General features: G+C 33.9%; 3 protein-coding genes across 3 annotated transcripts in view; 1 reads left to right on the plus strand and 2 right to left on the minus strand.

Moving 5' to 3' along the window:
* Positions 1-55: 55 nt before the first annotated feature.
* LOC117117133 (organic cation transporter protein-like) lies at positions 56-9,395 on the minus strand. The gene is made up of 10 exons (XM_033261378.1): positions 8,845-9,395; positions 8,044-8,190; positions 7,773-7,884; positions 6,639-6,807; positions 6,160-6,289; positions 5,537-5,646; positions 3,737-3,951; positions 2,525-2,636; positions 2,017-2,229; positions 56-1,596 (listed from the first exon to the last, which is right to left on the minus strand). The coding sequence occupies exons 1-10, from the start codon at positions 9,220-9,222 to the stop codon at positions 1,506-1,508; spliced, it is 1,677 nt and encodes a 558-aa protein (XP_033117269.1). The 5' UTR covers positions 9,223-9,395; the 3' UTR covers positions 56-1,505.
* Positions 9,396-10,536: 1,141 nt separating this feature from the next.
* LOC117117451 (prefoldin subunit 3-like) lies at positions 10,537-13,882 on the minus strand. The gene is made up of 6 exons (XM_033261785.1): positions 13,786-13,882; positions 13,204-13,328; positions 12,600-12,666; positions 12,002-12,100; positions 11,626-11,764; positions 10,537-11,160 (listed from the first exon to the last, which is right to left on the minus strand). The coding sequence occupies exons 1-6, from the start codon at positions 13,861-13,863 to the stop codon at positions 11,099-11,101; spliced, it is 570 nt and encodes a 189-aa protein (XP_033117676.1). The 5' UTR covers positions 13,864-13,882; the 3' UTR covers positions 10,537-11,098.
* Positions 13,883-14,045: 163 nt separating this feature from the next.
* Positions 14,046-24,066, plus strand: part of LOC117117362 (cullin-5-like) — a 19,701-nt gene continuing 9,680 nt past the window's right edge. Inside the window, exons 1-7 of the mRNA XM_033261677.1 lie at positions 14,046-14,087; positions 16,964-17,073; positions 20,213-20,312; positions 21,227-21,412; positions 22,212-22,353; positions 23,162-23,307; positions 23,802-23,882. Of these exons, the coding sequence (XP_033117568.1) occupies positions 14,070-14,087; positions 16,964-17,073; positions 20,213-20,312; positions 21,227-21,412; positions 22,212-22,353; positions 23,162-23,307; positions 23,802-23,882 (783 nt within the window). The 5' untranslated portion in view covers positions 14,046-14,069. The remainder of the gene's footprint in view (positions 14,088-16,963; positions 17,074-20,212; positions 20,313-21,226; positions 21,413-22,211; positions 22,354-23,161; positions 23,308-23,801; positions 23,883-24,066) is intronic.

Consider the following 24,066-nt stretch of genomic DNA (forward strand, 5'->3'; position numbering starts at 1 on the left):
ACAGGAAGAGGAACTATGTGTGTTTGGAATTAGAAATCTTCGAATGAAGGCAGTCAACACTATATATCGAAGCACAATGCAAGACACCATACCATGTGCCTATGCTTTAAAACTTGAAATAAAAAAATAATATGGAATAGAGAAATATATTGCCTTGGTTCATTGCAAAAAAAGATATTTATTTCTAAAAAATGGAGTTCACTGACAATATATTTCAAAACCAATCAATGTTGTTTAATGTAAATATTAATTAGTTTTATTTTTTATTTAACATTTGTGATTTGTTTTATGCATTTGTGTCAAATAAAGGTGGCTTTGCCACACGAATTAAAAAATAAATATATAAATATTAGTAGACATTAAAATCGATTAAATATGCATTTGAACCCTCTAAATTGCCATGTTGGAACATTTTCGAGAGATACAGAACCAAGTTATCCGTATGTTAAGCTCAAGCCTTGCAGTGTGTCACACACGTCTATAGGTCAAACAGTTATACAAGTTTTTTGATCATTGTGTCCTTGACCTTTGACCCTGACCCTTCAAAATTTAGTCACTTCCAGATCTTTGGTAAAGGAACATTGTGGCCAAGTTTTACAAATTTCTGATAAAAACTGTTTCAAAAAATCGTGTTTTTGTTTATTGTGACCTTGACCTTTAACACTTACCCTTCAAACTTTAAATTCTTTGAGATCTTTGGTCATGGAATATTGTGACCATGTTTGACAAGTTTGAGATTAAAACTATAGGCTGTAGACAAATAAATTAAAAAATAGTTTTCGTTGACCCTGACCATTCAAAATTTAATCAGCTCTAGATATTAGGTAAAGGGACATTGTTGCCAAGTTTGACGAATTTCTGATAAAAAATATCGGCTGTAGGCTGTTCACAACAAATATGCATACAGACAAATAAATAGCTAAATAAAAAACCAGGCGAAAACATTACCTCCTGCCAACTTCGTTGGCGGAGGTGATAATAACTAATATTTTATATTATCTTTGATAATTAGTAAGGTCGTATTTATGGTTGTCATAAAATTATGTTTACTATTAGCCTGAAGGTGGTGCTTTTCTACGGCTGTCATCCGTTGAGTACAGACAACTCTGCATTGCTTCGTCACCTAATTAGAACTCTAGTTTTTTATGATTTTATTTTATTTTATTTTATTTTTTTTAATATCCATAAAATCTGCACAAAGATACAAACATTTAAAAATTTACCACACAAAACATACATACACGTGAAACATAAACATAAGAAGATAAACTGGATATAACAAGGATAACACAAAAAGTTTAAAAACGATTTAAACTCATTTCCATTGCGGTCATTATAAATAAAAATAAAATAACAATGAAATTCATGCAATAAAACAAATTTGGTTGCTCTATGAGTAAAAATGTTCAGTAAAAATATGAAATGAGTATAGACTACAAAACCTGTCTACAAAATCGGTCTGAATATGTATTCGATGATATAATAACATTTTCGCTAATCAGTTATTAAAGTTTAGAAGTCTCTTCTCGGCTTCCATGTTCATTTGGTTTGGTGTTGGTTTTCCCAAGTGAATCTCCACCTATATTGTTTCTTGGACTGTGGATAAAAAATGGACTAAAATTAACTTGCGCACAAAACGGCCTACTTTTCCATTAAAATGTGATACTGAATACTGCTAAAATGAAAAGGCACAAATAGGTTACAAGTTAAGTTTAAATTTTGCAAGTACAGTAAGACAAAGAACATATATATATATATAGGCCTATATATATATTATATATATATATATATATATATATATATATATTGACAGCCGTATATTTTATATATACTTTTTAAAAGACACATTTTACGGTTTTGTAGTTTGTAATTACTTGATTGCTTGATTGATTCATCGATCGATCGATATTGATTGATTGACCAACCAACCCATAAATCGATTGATAGATTGATTGATCGATCTACTGATTGATAGAGAGATATACGTATATTATTGTTCATTCTTTAACAGTGTACCTGGTAAAATGTTCAGCATCCTTAATGGTTTCTGGAAGTTTGGTGTTAGCTGTTTCGGGCAAAAGTACAACCAGAAGACCCGCTATAAATGACATGATTCCAAAAAACGTCATAGATACAGCTGTAGAGGTTACTTCACCGAAGAGCAGAATATATGGAGCAAGGATTGCCCCAATTCGTGATATCATTGAACACGCTCCAACTGCTACATTTCTGATAATGACATAAATATCGTTGCACACATAGTTGTGTTGATATGGCTGTGGTGATTGTGGTGATAGATGATGGTGAATATGCACATCATCGTCATTATTATCATCATCATTGAAACCAAAACATGGCAAAAAAACAAACTACAGGCCTATACAACGTATTAGCATAATAATTGAACAATGTGAAACACACATCGATACACATTCCCTCTCTATCAACACGGTCAAACAGGCACGCACGTAAGCATACTGAGAATTATGATTGGTTATACTGTGTTCAAATTTAATGTACAAACCTAATTGGCGTTGGATAAAGTTCAGCCGTATACAGATACACGACGGCATACGACCCCGATGCACACGACTTGCCAGTTAATACCAATATTAATAATATAGTTTCATATCCCTCTGAAACAGAAATTGTAATTACTTTGAACTAGAATGTGACATAATAATATGCTAAGTGCAAAGCACTGACCGTTGACATTGTAAAAGATCTTTTTTAACAATTAAACGCACCCCACTTACAGTTGGGGCCATACCCTTAATTAAAATGCATAAATGTGCGCTGTATTCATTTTGGTTTTAAAACCTACGGTATTCATTGTAAGTGGTCCTTTGGGTGAATAATTCAGCACTACACCGGGACCCAATCTTCTACTATTTTCCGAAGAGTGTACTGCGTATTTTGACGTGCACATTTTAACTCAAGCCCACATGGATGGCAGGGGTGAGGGTCAACATTTTTCCCAAAACGAAAGGGGATCCGGGGGGTCATTGTCCACGAGCCAACAGCTTAAATGACTCATCTTAAAGACTAGTTGTGCGCTATTATTTACGTTTTAATCCTCTAGCTGAAAAACAATCAGCAGCAAATAGAAATGAAGCAGAGAACTTTCAGCAAATACAGTGCGCTACCACTAGCTTAGACGACTAAGCTAAGCTGCTCAGCGATTACTTTTGCTATTCGTATTTATACTTTTTATATTGTAATTGTTATTGTACCAGGTCGCGGCAGCTCCAGTAGTGAAGCGAAGATTCCAATGAGCACTTATCAATTTTAATAGTTTAGGCCGGATCACCGTCAACGTCATCATTATAGTCATCATTCAAAATACTTTTTAACCAAAACCTAGATGGCATCATTACTCCTCTCAATGTACGGAGGAAAGCACGGACGGCCTACGTCCGGGTTACTTTACAAAAGTTAAATATCCTGGTGTCGATATGTCCTATATGATGCTACCTGATGAAACAACTATTAATTTAAAATTTGAGAGCTCCTAGAGAGTTCAAGTTGTCTAAACAGAACAAAGCGTGTCAACATTATCATCATCTTCGCCATCGTCACCACCACCGTCGTCATTGTGTCAACATCATTATCATCGTTATCATAGACATCGTCATCGTCTCATCATCCCCTCAACTGTTACATTTATTGTTATCGTTGTCATTAAAATTTTCATCGTTATTATCATCATCATCATCAATATACATACTGTACTGACCTTCTGGGATTACAATAGTCGCTAAAAGCACAACACCACCAAACACCATGTATCCACATAGAATTGGCTTCCTGCCGATGCGATCTAGAAGCAGCTGCGCTAAGATGTAGCTAGGCATCTCAACAAGACCAGCAAGGAAGAACGATAGGTACGGGCTACTCCCTAAGCTTTCTGTTTGAAATGATAGTCCATAATACAACATGGCGTTGGTGAACCTAATACAAAAGGTATACAAAAAAATTTAAAAAAATCAGAGTACAAATATCAAGTAATACCACGACAAATAACTTGAAAATGTGTATCCAATTTAACCATCATAATCACCATACTAGTGGGGCAACATTCATATAGAATTATAAATTAAGATGGGTAGTTCTTTAGTTCCTTTTCTAAAACTTTTTGATTAACTTTTCATTTTTCTTATTTGTCGTCGTTTTTTACATGTAATAAGCAGCTTTCGATTGCACAACGACGGTAGGGAAAAGTCATCTGCGCATGCGAGAACGTTAAGGTCACCTCGTTGAGTAGATTCTGGAACGCAATTTGGCTAAATCTACGTATGCAGAGAACGTAGTAGGACGCCAGGTAGGTACCATAGAGAAAATATTTCTCTAAGGCTATGTTCCCAGACCCCAGATTAGCTAACGCCACTGAGCTAACGCCAGTGATGCTTGAATGATTTGACCTCATTTCTTTCCTCCATGATTTGACCAATCACGACTGCAATATATTAGCTACTTTGGTCTCTTTCCTGTGCTCTCTATGAATGAAATGGTAAAGGGGTTCTTTTTCTATTGCATTTTACTTAGTTATAAGGTATATGATTTGTTGATTGTGTTTTGTAAGATATTTTAACCTCTTTAGACTGTCTATTAAAACCTGCATCACCAACAACTGTTAAATGCTAGCTGAAAAATCAGAAGTAAAATTGTTCATTTAAAATACAATAATCAAGTTCACTTCGAACAATTCACAGACTTAAGTTTTCATGATACACTGTTAATTTTACTACAGTTAAGAACCCGTACATTATTTAAAACTGAAAACTATTCCCCCATAGGCCTATATTACTACTAATTTAACGAACGCCGTTTGTGTGAACACTTTGCAATTTTAATCCGTGGATTAGCTTACGCCTAGCGTAAGCCACGCCAGTCTTACGCCGCGTGTGTGAACATAGCCTATGGTAGGACGGTCACGCATGAGTGATTACGTTCGTCACACAAATCCAAAGCTCCCTATCGAATTGTATGTGTCTTATCCATAGAGAATTAATAAGAATAATAATAGCTCTATGGTCTTATCTTGTCTGTGTTTTTTTTAAGCATGTATGCGGCGATTTGTTTCTGATTTGAAACAAAAAAAAAATTAAAAATAAATAAAATAAAATAAATAATCGTCAGTAAAATTAATTATTGCATCAAACATTCATACAGAAGTATACTTTTTAATTTTTCTTGTCTGTGTCGCTTTCTTATCAGGGAACAGTGAATCCCAACACGATGGCGTGTATTTCAATACTTGGAGTATGTATTATACTTTCTTATCTGAGATTAATCAGTGGACCTTTCGGTTTGTGAAATTACAAAATTTACAATTTCACTGTTCCCTGTTCTTATATTGTCTGTGTATTTTTAAGCATGTAGTAACGATTTAGTTTCACTGTTAGTTTTGATTTGAAATTTAAAAAATTTAAAAAATGAATAAAATAAAATACATATTTTTCAGTAAAATTAATTATTGCATCAAGTTTTACTAATATTCATTCCTTAATAAAGAAAACAGAAATCATAGGCATACCAGCTGAACAATAGGTTGCACGATCTTTTTCGTAGAACAGGTGTTCGCACCAAGTCGATGATGGAATATTTTGTGACAACCTTTTCTTTAGTCATAACGTCATCTTTCTTCTGGTTACAGAAACGAAAAACAAATATTATAATTTACATAGGCCTGTCCAAAAATTTTAGGATTGTGTTTTTGAAGTTTTTATTATGGAAAAAGATACGGCTTTTGAGCTAACAGGCGCGGATCCAGCGGGGGCTCAGGGCCCGTTCCCCTCCCCCTTCATTCAAGCCGAAAAATAAAAAAGAGGGTGTCAAATTCGAGTTAAAGAGAGAAAAGAGCAAAAAAAAAAGGACTGCACCCACAAGTTCAGTGGGGATCCAGCATTAAGCGAAACGATAGCTAGATTATTTACCACTTATTTTAACCAAACATGGTGGGTGAGGTGGGCGTGGCGGCGTGGACTTCATATTGTGTCCCCCAACCCCGGTCAGAAAATCTTTGGATCCGCCCCTGGCTAAACTTCCCAAAAACACAAGTAATAGGCCTACTGTAAAAACCTTATCGTCATCCCAAAGGTCACAGTGTGATGCAATAAGTATAACAAAACACAAATATATCTTTATAAGTAGACGTACCTCTAACAATTTCTGAAATAAATTTGGGGGTAAAGTGACTTTATTAACGACGGCTGCTTTCTGAATTATCTTTTTAGCCTCCTCCACCCTGCCTCTTGTCAGTAACCAACGCGCGGATTCTGGAAGCAGCCTGAAACGAAAGAGAACAACTGACATTCATTACCTCGACGAAACATGACAAACCTAACACGTCACGACACACAACTCCACTTACTTAACCTTTTTTTTTTGTTGTTAAAATTTCAATACACCCTCATATGCCCCCTTCGTAAGCTGGGGGTGGGCTTCCCCCGCCTGTTACGCCACGTGACGTGGACCCACAAAACAAGTGATTTTTGCAAAAGTAGTAAAAACTTTATACAAACTTTGATCTTTGGTCAAATTGCTTGTAAGGAACATGAGATAAACACTAGTCATGATATATTAAAAGAGAAAAAAAACATAACAAGTATGACTATGTATTTTGTGGGAAAACATACCAATAGTAACTGAAGAATACGAAACAAGTTACACAAAAAACTATCTCAATTTTTCGCCAATCTCTGAGACCGTATGCAATAACTGGAAGCAGCATATTCCCTATGCTGTTGAAATATTGAATCGCTATTCCAGTAAAAGATCGCCATGATGCTCCGACAAGCTCGGTTCCTAACATAAAATATAATTATAAACAATTTATTAAACACTGGCCCTTGCATAATATATACAACACATCATAAACAATAGTACGCTACTGTCAGCACATTGTCTAATACTTAAGCAATTGACATCATCCACTTCTTTAAGTTACATTTTCCCCAACTACATATACAAGTGAAACAATTAACATTCTTATCCACGAAGGTATTTTGTCCCATGTAACTATTATATTATGTTTCGACACATTTGTAAAATCCTCAACCCGTATTTACAATAATTCAATCTCTGCTCATTACGTTGTGTCATCTGAGTTCACCTCTGACGCCAGGGGGTTACCGCGGTGTACTGGTTCATTTAGTCCCCTGTTGTTGTTTAATGGATATGCCACGTAGGATAGTGGTTAAGTTCGCTAATTGGCATACACTTGGCAACCCCCCCTCCTCCTAAAAAAAATTCTGGTTTAAAATGAGTTTCAAAAACTTGATTTGTACGTACAGTACCCGGTACTCCAAATCAGCTCCGTTGATGACACCCCATACTCCACACCCTCAATTAAGAATAGGCATCACTTTTGCATCAAATATTTTGAAACTAATGCAAAAACTGTATATTGGTAATTAGTAGATGATAAAAATATAATGTAGCTTTCGTTCGGCAAGATCGGATTGGAATTTGAACATATTCCCCTGGAAAATAAAGTAATTCCGAGTTTTTTTAAATATAATACTAAAAAAATTAAAAAAAAACTTCAATTTTGGTAATTATTTTTATATTCCTTAAATATCTTGTTTGCGTTAATAATGTTAACCTACTTCGTTATGCGTTTGCTTTGGAAACGCGTTTACATCATTTGTTGTTTGTGTGAGAGCAAGACATAATTGGCAATAATTGACGAATAGCCTACTCATGCTTTAAAACTGAAACAGAAATCAGTCCTGTACCAAAAATCGTATATACCCTTAATTTCAACTTACCCATTACAAGAGCAATTATGAACATGCCGGATGCCGTCACCCCCACAATAAATTGCATGAGGCAATAACACCAAAAGGTAGGTGAGAATATTGTGGCTACACTGCCGACGACCTATAAAAAAAATATCGTATATTTACTTAGACAAAATCATACCAAAGAGAACGGTTTTTATTTACTTCAGTGGCTTGACAACAAATTGTCGTTGTCTTTTAAAAAGGTGTGCTGATACAGTAAATACTGAAGTATAATAATAATAATGTTTAATAATACCGATAGAACAACTGATATTAGGAAAGCAATTCTTCGCCCTGAGATATCTGAAAGTTGTCCAAATATAAGTGATCCTACTAGTTTTCCAGCCAATACGATTGATTTGGATAATTGTTTCATCGAGTTCTTGTCGCAAACCAAGTCCCACTGTAATAAGGAAAGGAAACACGTGACATATTGTTCTGTTGCCAATAAATGGTAATATATAAATACCCTTCCATTTGCCGCTATCGACGCTAAATCGCTTCTGCATTTTTTCTTGAGATTTCGGTGCTTGATATTTTCTTTCTACTAGGACTCTGTATATATTTTTTTACTCATACATTCTAAATATTTGTCTTCTTTTAACTAAAACCCCTCCTTTTATACCCTTTTCGTAAGAATCCCAATTTCATATTTTGTTTCCATTGTGTTGGTATTGCGGATATTATCTTTCTCCAATGCATATAGTTACTAGTGCATAAACCCTTTCCTAACCATGCATTGAAAGGGATGATTTTACCATTTTCATAAAAAGAGATCACTAACTAAACATATACCAATTTCATTGAGTCGTTTATAGTCTGTCTCTTATACACATCTAGATGTGTATAAGAGACAGTATTTATATATATATTATATATATATATAAGCCCTATGTAAAAATCATCAAAGAAAGGTAAATACAGTGTACAGTATATATATGTATGTATATATACTTATATATACAGTATCTTTTTTAAAATTTATAATACGGATTATTGTTAGGTTTATTATCTCTTTGCAATTATTAATAAAAGGAAAATAAGTGTAGGCCTATACCTCCGTTACAACAGTGGAATCATAAAATTTGGTGTCGTAAATCCAGCCATTGTCACAACCACTGACAGAATAGTTTGCGACATCTTCATCCGTACACGCATAATCTGCCGGTCTAGTAATACTCAAGTTTGCGTATTTCTTGCATTCGCTCCAATAAGATTTATCATCTGCCGGATATAAGCACCTTGCTTGGTCATCATAGGCTGTATACAGTTGACCCGTATAATACAGGCACTGGTGATCTGGTGAAGCGCTCAAGAAAGTATTTCCCATACTATGGAATGTACAAGGAATTGCGCTAAGGCATACCATAAAAAATATAATTTTTTGATATCGTCCAAATTCTCCAAGATGTTCAAGTACCTGATCAAACTTCATGTTAGTGGAGGATTTGACAGGACAATCGTGTCTGCAAACTCCAAACTACTACTACCTTAATTTGGATTATACAAACACTGTACAAAAAGTTGCGTCATTCGTTGGCCATGACCATTGTCTAGGTACGTCAAGATATTGAACTTTGTAGTACCTTCGACAACACAATGGTTGAACTTAGGCCCCTATTCCTTTCGTGCAACATGTGTGCGAGGTATCGTTTCCTGAATTGAATTGAATTTTAACAACGTACAGTTAGATATTTTTTTTTTCTATCATGTTGACCTTAAAACACAGTAATTTGTTTTATTAGTCATACAAAGTTTATTCAACTTAATAGTTTGGCACAGTGTAGAAGCCAGGATTTCCCCGACGGAGGGTTCAAGGTCCCAGATGGGTAGGCTGATGTCCCCGGCGAGAAAAAAAAAAGTGGGTGTTGTCGGGCGTCGCCAGAAAACCTGCCGAAACTTGCCCGGTCTAGGTGGCGAAGCCCCCCAAAACATGACAATTTAGGGGTTTCAAAAGCTTATTTAATCGATTTTAGAGTCTCTTTTTTTTATTAATATGTAAAAAATATAAAATTTTTCTTTCCTCCCAAAGGAATTGTGGCTTCCTCCCTGACGGTGAGGGGTGGGGGGGCTGTAACTCCCTTCCCCTCCCCCCACCATAGCGCCGCTAATGGTTTGGTACACAACACTCTACCTGTATAATTTCACCAATCCTATATATACTCTAAATACCAGGGCTTTAAAGCATAAAAACACTTTTCCTGTGAAATCTCGGATTTAATTATAACAACAAAAGTCTATGATGAAAAAGTTATTTTTTAAAAATCTGTTGTCATATTTGGCTGAACCAAGACTACCAATCTTGTGGCGTTTGTCGTTTTGTTGGCAACAGAATTAATTCTAGAACTGTGTGGGGGTCACCCCTACTTCACATTGGCCCAGTGTTGTGTTTTGGCCTTCACGTTATTGAAAAAAATATTCATAGAATGGTACTTTAAGTTCTTTAAATATATTTTCTTATATTTTTATTTTTTCTCACAGGACAGAATAATTTACTTCGTGGGCCTATTGACTCATGGGCCGCCTATTAAGAATCAGGGAATTAGACCTTCTATCTGTGGAAGTCCATCCTTAACTTAGGCCCTTCTATTTCAAATTCTTTGGTCTGCCACTGGTGGTCCATAATCTTGTGGGTAATGTTTACATTACAATAATAAACAATTTTTGTGTCATTAAATCTTGAAAACAGCTTACCTAACAACACTATGTCACTAACCTGTAAACACACCAAATACAATAAATAAGACACCAATTTGCAAGTATGCGATCAATATTTATTGATCATAATAATAATAATATTATGATAATAAGAATAATAACAATAAACAGTAAAAACAATTTTTAATAACAATGTATTAAAATTACAACCACATCTTCAGTTGAAATTATGATTTTGTGGGTTACAGATGGAAGAAAGCTAAGCATGTGCTGGGCTGGCTAAACTTCGTTCAACATCAAGAAACATTCCTGAATGTTGAAAGTAGTAGTAGGAATATCTATCTTCCCTAAGAACTAAATTCGGGCACACACACACACACGAGAGCAGTTTGATCAGCAAGTGGTCAAGCAGAACAGTTTACTCGACATCGCGCTTGTCTGCATACAATAAGAAAAATGCTTAAACATGTTGTTGACTGAATCACATACAGCATATACAATAGTAGAAAAAAGTTACATTAAGAATAGTCTTTAATTCGCATAAATTAAGAGTATCGAGTATGCCCAATACAGAGGTCTATTATGAGAATTAAAACAAGCAACATTTCTCTCAAGTTGTTTTATCCGCAAAAAGTCTTGTAAGAATAAATGAATCATGAGCTGGTATCTGGTTTTTTATTCTTCTTGACGTTCCAGTTGTACACCCTGGCAATATCTGAAGCCAACGTTAAGGATTTAACAAACAGATGAAAATTGTTCTTTCTGATATAATTAGAAGAATTTTTAATCATTCAATAATAATTATTATTGGATAAATTGATCATCCAATAATTAAGGATGTTGTTCCTATTAGCATCCAATAATAATAATAATTATTGGATGATATATCATCCAATAATAGCATAAGGATGCTGTTCTTCTCCATATTTTACACATAAAACCTAATATACAAAGTATTAAAGCAATTTTAATGAAGTCTTTCAGCTTTAAAAAAGATTGTACATCTTTAAAAGGATCCACCGTAAAATAATGTTAAAAATAAAAACTATCTATCCCATTTTCAGTTATTTCATTATTATTATTATTATTATTATTATTATTATTATTATTATTATTATTATTATTATTATTATTATTATTATCATCATCATAACTCAAAGCACTTCTTATAAAAGGATACTGACTTCTGTGGTGGTATATTGGTCTCGCAAGAAGTCCAGATCTTGTTCAGCTTCTTTCAATGTCTTTTGAGCATTATCATAATTCTTTGAGAGCAAATTCTCCGCATCCACTAGTGTGTACTCAAGCATAACATTAGCCTAAACAAAAACACACACTCAGTAAACAAGAAGGGAAATTTGGAAAAAAGGAAAATCTAAAATAAGATAAATTTAGATCTTTGTACTTGCTAAAAATTTGTAAGATCTTTTGTAAGTCAATTTTACTATTGGTAGATTGGTTAATTGGTTGGTTGCTACATCATTATTTTTTTTATTAGTTGTTACATACAAAATATATAAAAATGCCTGATTTTAATGAATATAACGCTGACTTACTCCTAGCCAGAGGCAGACTTTATCTGTTGGAGGTATGGTAGCTTTGGCATACACTTGGTCCGACAACAAGAACTGGGCTGGCAAGTTATCACTTGAATCCTTAGAGAAGATAAAGTACAGTAATGAGTACAATGGTTAGTATTACTTTATACTGTACATACAAATTAAATTCCTTGTCATCATTATCCACAGCAGTCCATGGCTACTGCAAACTCTTATTCTTTTACTTTGTGTAAAGTTCATTCAAATATGAAGAACATTGTCACAATCTTGGTGGGATGGTTAGAGTTAATCATCTTAATCATGAAATTGAGGCTTTCAAAATTCCATATCAACTAAGTGGCATGTGCACTTGAAAAAAAATGATCTATGTTTGTTTGTATAATTGTTTTGCTTGGTTTTTTTTTTATATCCACCAATGAGTTATAGAAACTTGTAGATTTTTAAATGTGAAATATATATATGCATTACTAGAAATACAATTTGTGTTTTGAACCGCACATGTCTGTATCAAGGTCAACATAGGTTTGTTTCTTGACCTCGGATCTTACAAGCAAGTGCAGTTCAAACTACAATTTGCATATTGTTATTTGCTGACCTTCTTCTTGTGCATGTATTTCACAATATCTAAAGTTGTCTTGATATCAGGCATCTGGGTCTTTAACCTGGCAAAAAGAGAAATAACACACACAATCATACTTGTCATGTTTATCATCAACATATTGCTTATTATAATAATGCAAATACAGTAATAATTAATAAACAACACAATACTTGTCATGTTTACCAACTGCGATCTAAACATAATTTATAGCTGGTTATTAGGTAATTATCATATCCACTATAAATTAAATTTCTTTTATGTAATTATTAATATTATGATTATTATTTTAGTAATAGGCTTATAATGCCACTGTATGAAGATTGGTGCTGGTTAGTGGTTAGTTATTGGTTGATTAAATTAGGGTTATGCTTGAGTGGAACAAAATAAAATGTCTCAATAAATTGAAAAAATCTGTGGAAGTGTAACAGCTGGCTGAAAAATATTGTTACTACATATTTGTTAACTAGCGCTAGTCTTAAATAGGAATATTGTTGTCAATACTGTATTTGGAGGGCTCTTTTAATTCAAGCAATGGTGATCTTTATTTATTTTAATAAATTTTATATTTACAAGGTATTATTTGAAATTTTAAACACACCTCCTCTTTTTCTGCATAAGATTAAATTCTAGAAACTTATATTTCTGATGCTGCTCATCTAGTCTACGTAGAACTTCTTCCACAGACTCATTTTCTGTCTGTGACATGAACTTATCAACATCCTCCTAAAGTTAGAAAAAAAAAATGTTTAAGTATTATTAATCATTATAAAATTAAAAAAACTAAAAGTTTGTTAAAATCAGATCAGAATCGCCCAAAGCAAAGAGTCCTTTAGTTTAGTTAGGTTTATTGGATGGCCACTTTCCTTACAATAGGTTAGGTCTTCTAACCAAGGTTAGCCTAGGCTTTTTGTATACGGTCCTAGGCCTACAGTGCCCCTGCCTGTCCTCTTGAGTCTTGGCAGGGGATTCCCTGGGCTCGGAACAGTTCCATCCATCATCAGTAATGTAGGCCTCTTGTTGCCTAGCCTAGCCCTAGGCTAGGTAGGGCTAGGCTACGCCTACGGTACGACGAGTTTACTGTACATAAATATAAAACTTCTTTCAGTCAGACTAGCTTAAGTCTTTAACTATAGTTTAATCATTGCAATAAATATCCACAGAGAAATGAGTACAAGCTTACTACGAAAACTGCTTCTGGAATACCCGAATTTGTCCGTGGACTAGACATGTCGACTGCTGTTAATTTTTCGTCAGCCATTTTGGTAATGTATTCTTTTCTAATATGAAAACAAATTAAAAATATTACTGATATTACATTATATTAGCTTAAAAAATATATAATATTGATTTAATTATTTATTTTATATTTATTTACAAAATATTTTTATAAAGTACTAACTATAAAAATTAAGAAAGCTTAGTATATAACCCAAGCACAATTCTAAAAATCAAGGTCAAATCAAGATGGCGACTATGTTGAAGGTAACTTTTTTTGTAGACATTCTTCCTCATTAGGTTTTAGTGTTTCTTTATTAGAATAAGTAAATCTTTTGACCATAACTTACTTATGTTATATCGAGGTTCTCATTTGTACGATACAAATAACTTGTCACCTGCAATTACGCCATCCACCGACCAAAAACAGGTCCTAAAAAATCTAGTAGGCCTAGCCTAGGCTAGGTAGAAACAAAAAAAAATTGAAATGTCCCAAATATTTTTTTATTTATTTTTAATAGAAAGACATAACTGAACGAAGCATTTTAAAATTACTAACGATTATAATTTAGTATTTTAGTATATATATTTATATTAGATTTAATAATTTTTATCAACTTATAGATTCTACATATAATAAATTATATTGAATCGCATAACTCTAGGCCTAATTGCAGGCCTCAGACAACACGGTGGCCAGCGGGGAAAACATCGTTTACCCCGCGTGTAGCCGCCGCAAATTAACGAGGGCGCCCTCTATTCGTACGAACCGAGCCTAGCTGCGGTATATGATAAGACAATAGAATTTTATGCCATCTATTTCAATTAATAATATGCTCACAAATATTATTTAAAACTTACTTATCTTTATAGTTTAAAAACTGAAGAAAACAAACATGTTAACCAAAAAACTAGCGAAGGTTTCCTTTTATTATTGAAAATCGACGAAACATTGGTTGTACTAAAAAAACTAATACTAAATCGATTTGCGTGCTTAAAAAGCCAATAACTTGGTCCAGAAATCATTTCTGTAGTGTTATGTGGAAGTAATTTGGTCAAATTGTTGTATACTTCCGCGAAATACCAAATTAATACATTGGATATCCTATCTCCGTCAGGGCACTATTTTCTATCACAATGTTTGTGTTGACGATCTATAGCGCCCTCTATCGGTTTTGTATCTAGCTACCTAGGCTAGTGGCGGATTAGAGCCGAAGCGGCCGCTTCGGAAAGCTGCTGCGCTCAAAGTGTATGGAACGCCAGTAGTGCTATACAAATTTATTGGGATACGGTATACTTTACAGTAGGCCTTGCGTTCAAATCGGTCATATGGTACTCGTTAATATATTTACCTTCTTTACTAAAAAAGATATTAGACAAATATAGGCCTAGGCCTATTATCGTGAAAGAAATATAAAATATAATTTAATTATACAATACATATATTAATGTTAATTGTTATATTTACTGTAATAGTAATGTCCGTAAAAAAATGTTTGTCAACCTTAATTTGATTGGAAAATGTCTGTAAATATGATTATGAGTATACGTTGTGTGAATACACATTGGAATTTAGTGATATCTCTCTTTATTTCGAAACATTAGATCGAATAAAACAAAATAAAAAATGCTGAATTTTCAATTTGCCTTATCTTTACTACTACAAAATATGAAGGAAATTATATTGAAGAGTATGATATGAACGGATACGAATGCTAGGCCACAGTTGTATATCCAATCGTATCCCAATCAATCGTTATAGAACTACTGGATTTCCATACATTTTTTGCACAGCTGCTTTGACTCGCTGTTGGTATAATTTACTGTAAACATGTATGGTCAGGCATGAGGGAATTTCATATTTTTTCACTTGTCCCAGGACAAATACCTTGTCCTGAGGAATACAGTACAAGATACTGTACAAGATACATTTTAGTCCACATCAAATTTGGTTTCCAGATGCTTTTAACAGATAGAATTTTACTTCTCCGGCCCAATATTATTGCACAATAATCATTAAAAAAATATAAAACATGAAAGTAAAGTTGTTTTTTTTTTCATTTATTATTATTACTATAACCATTCAACTTCTAGCATAGTATTCATAAAGTACTTCAGTCAATACATTTATACTGTATTAAATTTATTAAATTATATGTTATTCTAACAAAAATATTAACATTAATTCACAGAGCCCTAATCCTCTTTTCAATAAGGAATTGCGTTTTCTTATTGCATGTTTAAAAGCCGTAGTGTGCAACTAAAATAAAATCCCAGGCATGATTGATTCCCAGGCATTCTGCTCTAACCATGGAGTCGGGACTGTGTTTTATGACGTTAATTTGGGCGACCATATCCTATGCTCGTACCTGTTACGGCAGATTGTAATTAATTATAATACTAACTTGCCCGGACTTTTATTCGCGGAGGATGCAAAATCTAGGGCCTAGTTCAAATTCGCACGGAAACCATAGTTGGTTTTCTGTTTGATCTCTTTGTGCGCTGACAGGTTGCGTGTTGTGAAGAGTCTGACTTTTCTTAAGTATTGTAAAAGCATTAGGCCTATGCATTACATGTAGCCTATTCTAAAAACACTTGACCACAGACAAAGTGGGTCCCTAAAAATCTTGTTACCCGACCATAAAAAACACCTTTATTTAAAAACTGGGGGAAAAGGGGCGTAACCGCCCAATTTTGCACCTTTTTCCCCCCCAGTTTTTAAATATTCAAAAATTTGTATCTCATTCACCGTTCCCCAGATCTTTGTCAAACAACTTTTTTCTGTCGTAGAAAAATCAGATCTACAACATATCAAACAATTTTTTTCCTCCGGAGTCTGACTTTAAATGAACATGCACCAGTAACACTCGTTAATAAACATTTACATCAACTGTAAAAGCAAAATGATTTGTAGCCAAAGATGGTTGGTGGGCTGCGCATATGTTTTCTTAATTTATTTTTGTGGGCTGCAAAAATGTCACCGTCAGGCCACAAGTGGCCCACAGGCCGCACATTGCCCACCTGTGGGCTAGACCCTCTGTAAAAGTTTCTCCCTGGGCCCCTCTATTTCATTAATATACCCATATTTTTCCAAGTTTGTTGAACTTGCTAACTTTATTTTTCTTTTGTGTCTTTTGTATCAGGACAAGGCTCATCTCACATTTGAAGACAAATGGGATTCAATGCGACCTACAGTTCTGAAATTGCTACGCCAGCAAGATGTACCAAGGACTGAATGGCAAGACCTATTCTGGTCAGTAATCTGTATTATTGGGTCAAACATCTAAAAAAACTGTAGTATGCCCATATATAGTCATAATGTGCCTATATTTGGTCATTATGTGATGTCATCATGACCATATTTAGGCTAGTCATAAGTTTTTGTCAAATAACATGTGATAGCAAGCCTCAATTTTGGGCTTTTTTAGGGGCAAGTCCGTTTTTTGTCATGATTATTACTAAAGGCACTATTGATATAAAAAGGACATCAATGCTAGTGTATCATAAAGTAACATTTAAATGTATTAATAGTGAGCTTTCGCAAAAGCAGTGCGGACGTCCTCTAGGACTAAAAGCAACGAACTGTGACCGTCCTTGATACTCGTCCGTGTTCTGATCATTCGCAGTTTCGCAATTGAAGAACAAACGGTAGTGCGTGACATCGTTAAGCTGACACATGCCCTCTTTATTAGATATCCTAAAGAGTGCTTATTGGCTGCTTGGTATCTCTAAAGAGCGCTGATTGGCTGCGTGAGCTAGTCATTCGTGATTCTCTACGGATGATAAATTGGCCAAAAACAGGTCGTGATTTTGCCAAGAACGAGAAGCTGCGGGGGTCGTGCATGCGCAGATCAATTTTTGTGTCAGATGGAGTGCATCCGTCGTTGATGCGAATGCTCACTACTGCCTTCTTAGAGCAGCAGGGTCAAGCTAGCCTCAACAGAGGTATTTTTTCTAGGGCATACAGTACAAGCCAATTGGGAGGGCACCAGTGGCATTTGGCCTTGGTGACCTTGGTTAAATTTAAGGCCTGTGATAGTTTGGATACAGGTAGGGAAGCTTGGGAAATGTAAAGTATGAAGAGTTTTTGAGAAAATATTGTGGGGAAATATGTGAAATTGTATATTTTTATATCATATTTCTTACCACTGGAATGGGCTTCTTATATGAAAACGTGTTTGACATTGATCAGATTGCAAATCGCCTCTATATTCCGTTTTTGTGTATATCAACCAATCTTAGCCTGGAATGGTAAAGCTTTACGGCTAATAATGCGTCTACGTTGAGTCTAGTTAATAGCGATATGTACAGTCGTTTCGTGGTGCTTGCATTGATGTTTCATTTGAAAATGAAATTTGCCTGGATGTTTCACCTGAAAATAAAATTTGCTGTGATGTTTTGTTTGAAGTTTGCCGTGACACTTATGGGCGACCATTATGATCCACACTGTGGTATAGCTATTGGTTTCCTCAATCTCCCTGGTTTCGTCAGATTCCATAAGGCCTACGTCATTACAAATATAATGTAATATTTTTACTATAGGTTCCCTCAATCTCCCTGGTTTTTCGTCAGTTTCCATAAAGCCTACATCATTACAAAAATAATGTAATATTTTACCAAGGGCTGCATACTGTAGTAGTCTTGGCCCACGCAAAAATCTGGTTTTAAAACATCTTTGGCGTAAATGGTATAAAAACAACATATTTTTACATACACAACAACCCTTATGAGATCAACATTATTTTTTACAAATATTATAATACAATATTGTATACAGATTGCATCACATTTTAGGGTCCAGCAAACCCACCCATCAATCTATAATACTAAATATTACCTTTCCAAACAGTTGAATCAAAATAATATACAGGTAATTTGTCAAGCCCATGATGTTGCATACGATATAACTACAATACTGTAACTTCAGTTAAACGTTTTTAATAAACAAAACATGTACAGTAACAACACACACCCCACAACCACACCAACTCCCACCACCGACAATGCTTAAACGACGCCGTTGTCGAGTTGGCTACAGCATCGTTGATGCTCTTGTTAATAAGTGTCAAGTTTAGGAAGGGTTTCAGTTTCAAAAGTGCATTTGAACAACTAATTTAAATGAAATTTCAAAGGTTAAGTTGAGGACATTAGCTAAATTAACAAAGGACTTCCTCCTTCTGTTTTACACATTTTTTGTACTGTAGGTACTAAGCTTGATTAAATTCTTAAGATATTTACAGTATTTGTGTTTAATGTACCTCAATGTTAATTACTGTAAAAAGTTATTTTGAATAATCCTTTAATTGGAAAATGTCTTACAAGACCTTTTTAATATGCCTGTTTCAATTGTTTTTTAATTTTTTGCATGCGGCTGCCAAAGAACTATTGAAACTGACCGTGTTGATGTGTCTCTTTAAAAGAGATAAGCATCAATAATAATAGTAATAGAAGAGATTAATTATGTCATAATCATTGGAAAACGTTTTCCCATGATTATGAGGTTATTTGATTTGGTGTGTGAAAATATTTTGTATCGTGTACACGATAAATCGTTATTAAATTGTGCCACTGTTACTGTGAAAACTTATTTCTCTTATTTTTCAATGAACAATTGCTTTTTAGCTTTTTATCGTTTGATCGTTATCGTCATAGTGTAAACAGGCCTATATTGCCAAATTGCACTCTTTACAGATAGATCGATCACCTTATTTATTCATGAATAACTTTAATAGGATTGTGAATGTGATAAGAACTAAAATTATATCATATAAAAGCTAATGATGTGTACACCAACCTATAATGTATAATTTGTATATGATATGAATTAAGAATTAGGGGTAATGGAGGGACCTGTATAGAGCATAGGGACACTTCTGTTTGTAGCCTACCTACACTGAGTAGAAATGATTAACCTATTGTCAATCTTGCACTCTTCAACCCTTTTTCCTCTGTTGACAGTAACAATTAAAATTATCACTTCCAAAATTTGTCACTTTGACCTTGTAAAGTCAATGGTAAAGTTGATATAGTAGATATAAGTAATAATAATTAATAATAATGATACACGAATATTTATATAGTAGCGCCAATTCCAAATTGAATGATCAAAGGTGTTTAGTGTTATTACCCCTGTTCACTCAGTGATGGTGCCAGGATTTGCCCGACGGAGGGGCTAAACGCCCCGACGGGGGCCCTAGGCGAGTGCTGGGGCCAGGGGGCCACATAGGGCCCCACACGGATATTTCACAAATTTTTATTACTTATTTGATAGGCATTGAATTACTATAATACGACTTCATGTATGTTTCCAAATGTTGAAATCAGCTTCCAAAACTAATAACTAAATAATATAAATATAGTATAATTACAATTTGTGCATGATTTGCTTACAGGGATGTGCATTCTGTTTGTTTATGGGATGACAAGGGACCTGAAAAAGTGCATGATGAACTGAAGCATGATATCATTGATTTTATCAAGCAGGCTAAACAGGTAACTTGCACTCAGTCTTTGATAGTATCTCTTTTTTTTTTTTCATTTTTTATTCAACAAATATAAAAAAACATAGAAACAAAATATCATTGTGTAATGTACAAATTCACATTAATCTAACTTCGTAATGATAACATTAACAACAACAGAAGCAACAACAAAAAAGTAACAGCAACAAGCAACACCCCAGTCATGATAATGAAGCTTAGGAGCACATACTCAATTCCCTACTGTATGGTTGTTTGTAATCAGCGCATTGCATATCGTGACTTGCACAGCAAGAGTTTTGAATATCCAATGTCTAAGCCACAACATTCAGTGGCGGATTTAAGGGGATGCCCTAGCGGGCCCAGGCACACCCTTAAAAAAAAAGGGGGGGAAAAAAAGACAATTCTACTAAAATTTTGAGTCAAGTGTGCCATTTTCGGCCATCTGAAGGTGCCATAATCATGAATTTTCTTACCTCAGCCCAAACCATGGTGGCCTGAAGTGGTATAGACCCTCCATCTGTCAAAATCTCTCTCTGGCCCCCTCTATTTCAAACTTCTGGATCCGTCACTGATATTTGCACCAAATACTTCATAATTTTAAACCTAAACAAATATATTAATACCTATTTGGACGAAGAGTAAACAGTAAACTTGCACACAGTAGAAGGAAGAATTTATTTATGTGTTTATTTTTATTTATTTTTATTAATCTCATTAGTGGACAGTAACCACTCCAGGAAATACTGCACCTGATGAAGCCAGCATAGACTGCTGGAAAAAGATTGTGTAATAAATAATTGAAGTTGATCTATAAAGTATTACCAGTATTTTTTATTTTCTGGAGGGTTAATTAAAAATGTGAACCACTGTGTAAGCTGTCAATTTCAATTATATATTCTTTATACGTTGTAATTTTTTTGTCAGCGTGTTTTACAAGATCAGGATGACTCCGCCCTTTTGAAAGCATATATAAAGGAGTGGGGAAAGTTTTTCACGCAATGTGGCTACTTACCTAAACCATTTGGACAATTAGAAACCTCACTAAGCAACAAAAAAACTAGTTCGTCTCAAAAGAAAGCATCACAAACAGAGGACAGTATCGTTCGTAAGGTATGCTGAATCATCTCTTGATTCTTTTACAAGGCAATATTGAATAATAGATAAATATTAAAAATGCAGAGTTGTACTGTAACTGTAGAAACTTGGGGTGGGTGATAAACATTTTAAGGGTGGGTGGAAGATGATAACATTGGTAAACACTAAATAATAGGTGTGGACTTTAAGGATTGAAAATTTGGTTAATAAAGGTGGAATGAATGCCATGAAATTGCTGTAGACTTAGTGGAAAACTTCAAAGCTAACTACATCTCTGAAATGATAGTATACTAGTTATTTAATCAATTAATACATAATTATGTTTATATTTATGATTGTCTATGAATATAATGTTAAATCATTTTGGAATTAACAAACCTCAGATTATGAATTGTGGATATTGAAATATTGGATGCCCTATATTTGCAGGCAGCAAATTGGTTCCACTATTAAGTGGGTTGAAATACTAAAAATGACCTTTAATTTATCATTGGAATAGGGAATTAGTTCCACATTTTGATTTTTGATTCCACAGATTACTGCAGATTCTCTTATAATAATATGTGACATCATCAATGTTATTATTAAAATTATTTATAATATTATTATTATTATTATTATTATTATTATTATTATTATTATTATTATTATTATTGTTGTTGTTATTATTATGTTACTAAAACAATGTTAAGGGTAAAATAACACAGTGCATATTATTATTATTATTACAGTATTATTATTATTATTATTATTATTATTAAAATTATTATTATTATTAATTATTATTATTATTATTATTGTATTTTATTTTCAGTTGATGTTGGACAGCTGGAATTGTCATATTTTCTTCATAGTCAAACAAAGGTTACAGAGCAGTGCTATGAAGCTTGTGGTTGCCGAGCGAAATGGAGAAGCCTTCGATAAACAGCTAGTGATTGGAGTTAGAGAGTCTTATGGTAAACTAATATTCCTAAAAATGGAACTCAATGGTTTTGTTGTTTATTATTTAAGTTACCAGTTTTGAATTATTGTAAATGTTATTATATGTTGCATATTCTGTATTTTATTTCTTTCATTGCTGCTTTGATACATAGCATACATTCAGTATAATTTACAACATTAAACATTTTTCAAGCAAGCATTTACAAATGTTCCTTGCTGAGCAAAGATACTCAATACTCAAGTATTTGTTTTGGAATTCCAAATGTAAAATCTTATATCTCACCTAACAGAATCACACAAACATCTCAACTAAAGAGAATCCTCTAACATTACCAAGATAAGAAGTAACAACTTATTATTTCTGATTTACAGACCATCATTTTATAATTACAATGTATTCGGTTGCCTTTTTTACCTTTCATCTTTTTGTATCTTTTTGCTGTTTTCGTGATGTTAGTCCTTTTTGTCGTTTATTTTCAATGTTGATTGCTTGATTTATTACTTTTGTGAAATTCAACCCTCTTAGTGAGTTGCAATAAAGAATGATTTGATTTGATTTGGTTTTTACACTACCTGTATCTTCAAATTATAAACTGTATATACTGTTATCACTCTTGGAAATATGGTCTCTATTGACCAAACCAAGCTTAGTTTGGTGTAGATTATCTTGAATTAAATTAGAGTATCTTCACTTACATCATATAGGTTTGCAAGTTAATTAGCAAAAGTGACCTGGTAGACACTAGTTGTTCAAAAAATATTATCTGCCAAAAATTTGTAGGCCTCTTATAGTTATAGAATGTTAATGCATTTTATTTTCAGTTAACTTAAGCTCAAATTTTGAAGACCGGTTACAAATATACAGAGAAAATTTTGAGAGGGCTTATATAGATGCAACAGAGAGATTTTACAAGACCCACGCTCATGCATATCTTGCTGACAATGGAGTTCAGAACTACATGAAGTATGTAAGTACACGCAGTGGTATACTGCTACTACTTTTTTTAACGTATGAACTAGCAACTTAGCTTGGTTTGGGTTAAACTGGTTGTAGCCACAGTGTGTGTGTGTGTGCTGAACCAGGAGATCCTGGTTGAATGAACATTTCTACTATGCCCCATTCCATTTATATTGTCACAAAGTTCCCACAAAATGACAGTGTAAAACATGTGTTTGTGTATTTTTAAACACACACATATTCCTGGTCTTTTCTGATTGGTCGGTTGTGAAGTTCAGTTGACTCTATGGAAAGGTCAATTCAGTTGCTGCTGCTCTTGTGTTTTCAGCTGGAATGTTGAAAAGTTCCAGTAGCTGTTGATTCTGGTGCAATATTATTTATGTTTTTGTTTTCAGATGTCGTAATACTATGCCCATTAATGTTTTTTATGTTATGTTTTTTGTTTTTTTTTCACTAGAATAATAAAAATTTGTTTTTATCATATTCTCATTATAATTTTTTTAGGCTGATGGTAAATTAAAAGAAGAGGAAAACAGGGCAGTTCGTTACCTTGAGACGTGTAAGGGCAGTTCATCCGTTGAAAAGGTAAGTTACAGTACTAAGTCCTGATTACACCCGTTCATCTGTGGCAGGTCAAATTTGTTTCCCGTTCCTTTGTTTGAGTGGTTTGGGAACACGACAGAGTAGTGACGGATGGATGACCCAGCTGAGAGATTTACCATTTGTTTTTGCCTGTTTTTCCTCACTAGTTAAGTTGATATATATATAT

This window comes from Anneissia japonica, unplaced genomic scaffold (genome assembly GCF_011630105.1).
Source record: "Anneissia japonica isolate Jap-2015-1 unplaced genomic scaffold, ASM1163010v1 scaffold287957_len1322810_cov207, whole genome shotgun sequence".
NCBI lineage: Eukaryota > Metazoa > Echinodermata > Crinoidea > Comatulida > Comatulidae > Anneissia > Anneissia japonica.

Excerpts from the sequence above, each read along its gene's own strand:
- LOC117117133 (XM_033261378.1), bottom strand. The coding sequence starts at position 9,222 with ATGAAGTTTGATCAGGTACTTGAACATCTTGGAGAATTTGGACGATAT. Across the intron at positions 8,191-8,844 it reads ATTCCACTGTTGTAACGGAG|TGGGACTTGGTTTGCGACAA; the intron begins GTATAGGCCTAC and ends TCCTTATTACAG. Across the intron at positions 5,647-6,159 it reads TATTTCAGAAATTGTTAGAG|AAGAAAGATGACGTTATGAC; the intron begins GTACGTCTACTT and ends TTCTGTAACCAG.
- LOC117117451 (XM_033261785.1), bottom strand. The coding sequence starts at position 13,863 with ATGGCTGACGAAAAATTAACAGCAGTCGACATGTCTAGTCCACGGACA. Across the intron at positions 11,765-12,001 it reads AAGTCTGCCTCTGGCTAGGA|GCTAATGTTATGCTTGAGTA; the intron begins GTAAGTCAGCGT and ends GTTTTTGTTTAG. Across the intron at positions 11,161-11,625 it reads ATATACCACCACAGAAGTCA|ATATTGCCAGGGTGTACAAC; the intron begins GTATCCTTTTAT and ends CGTTGGCTTCAG.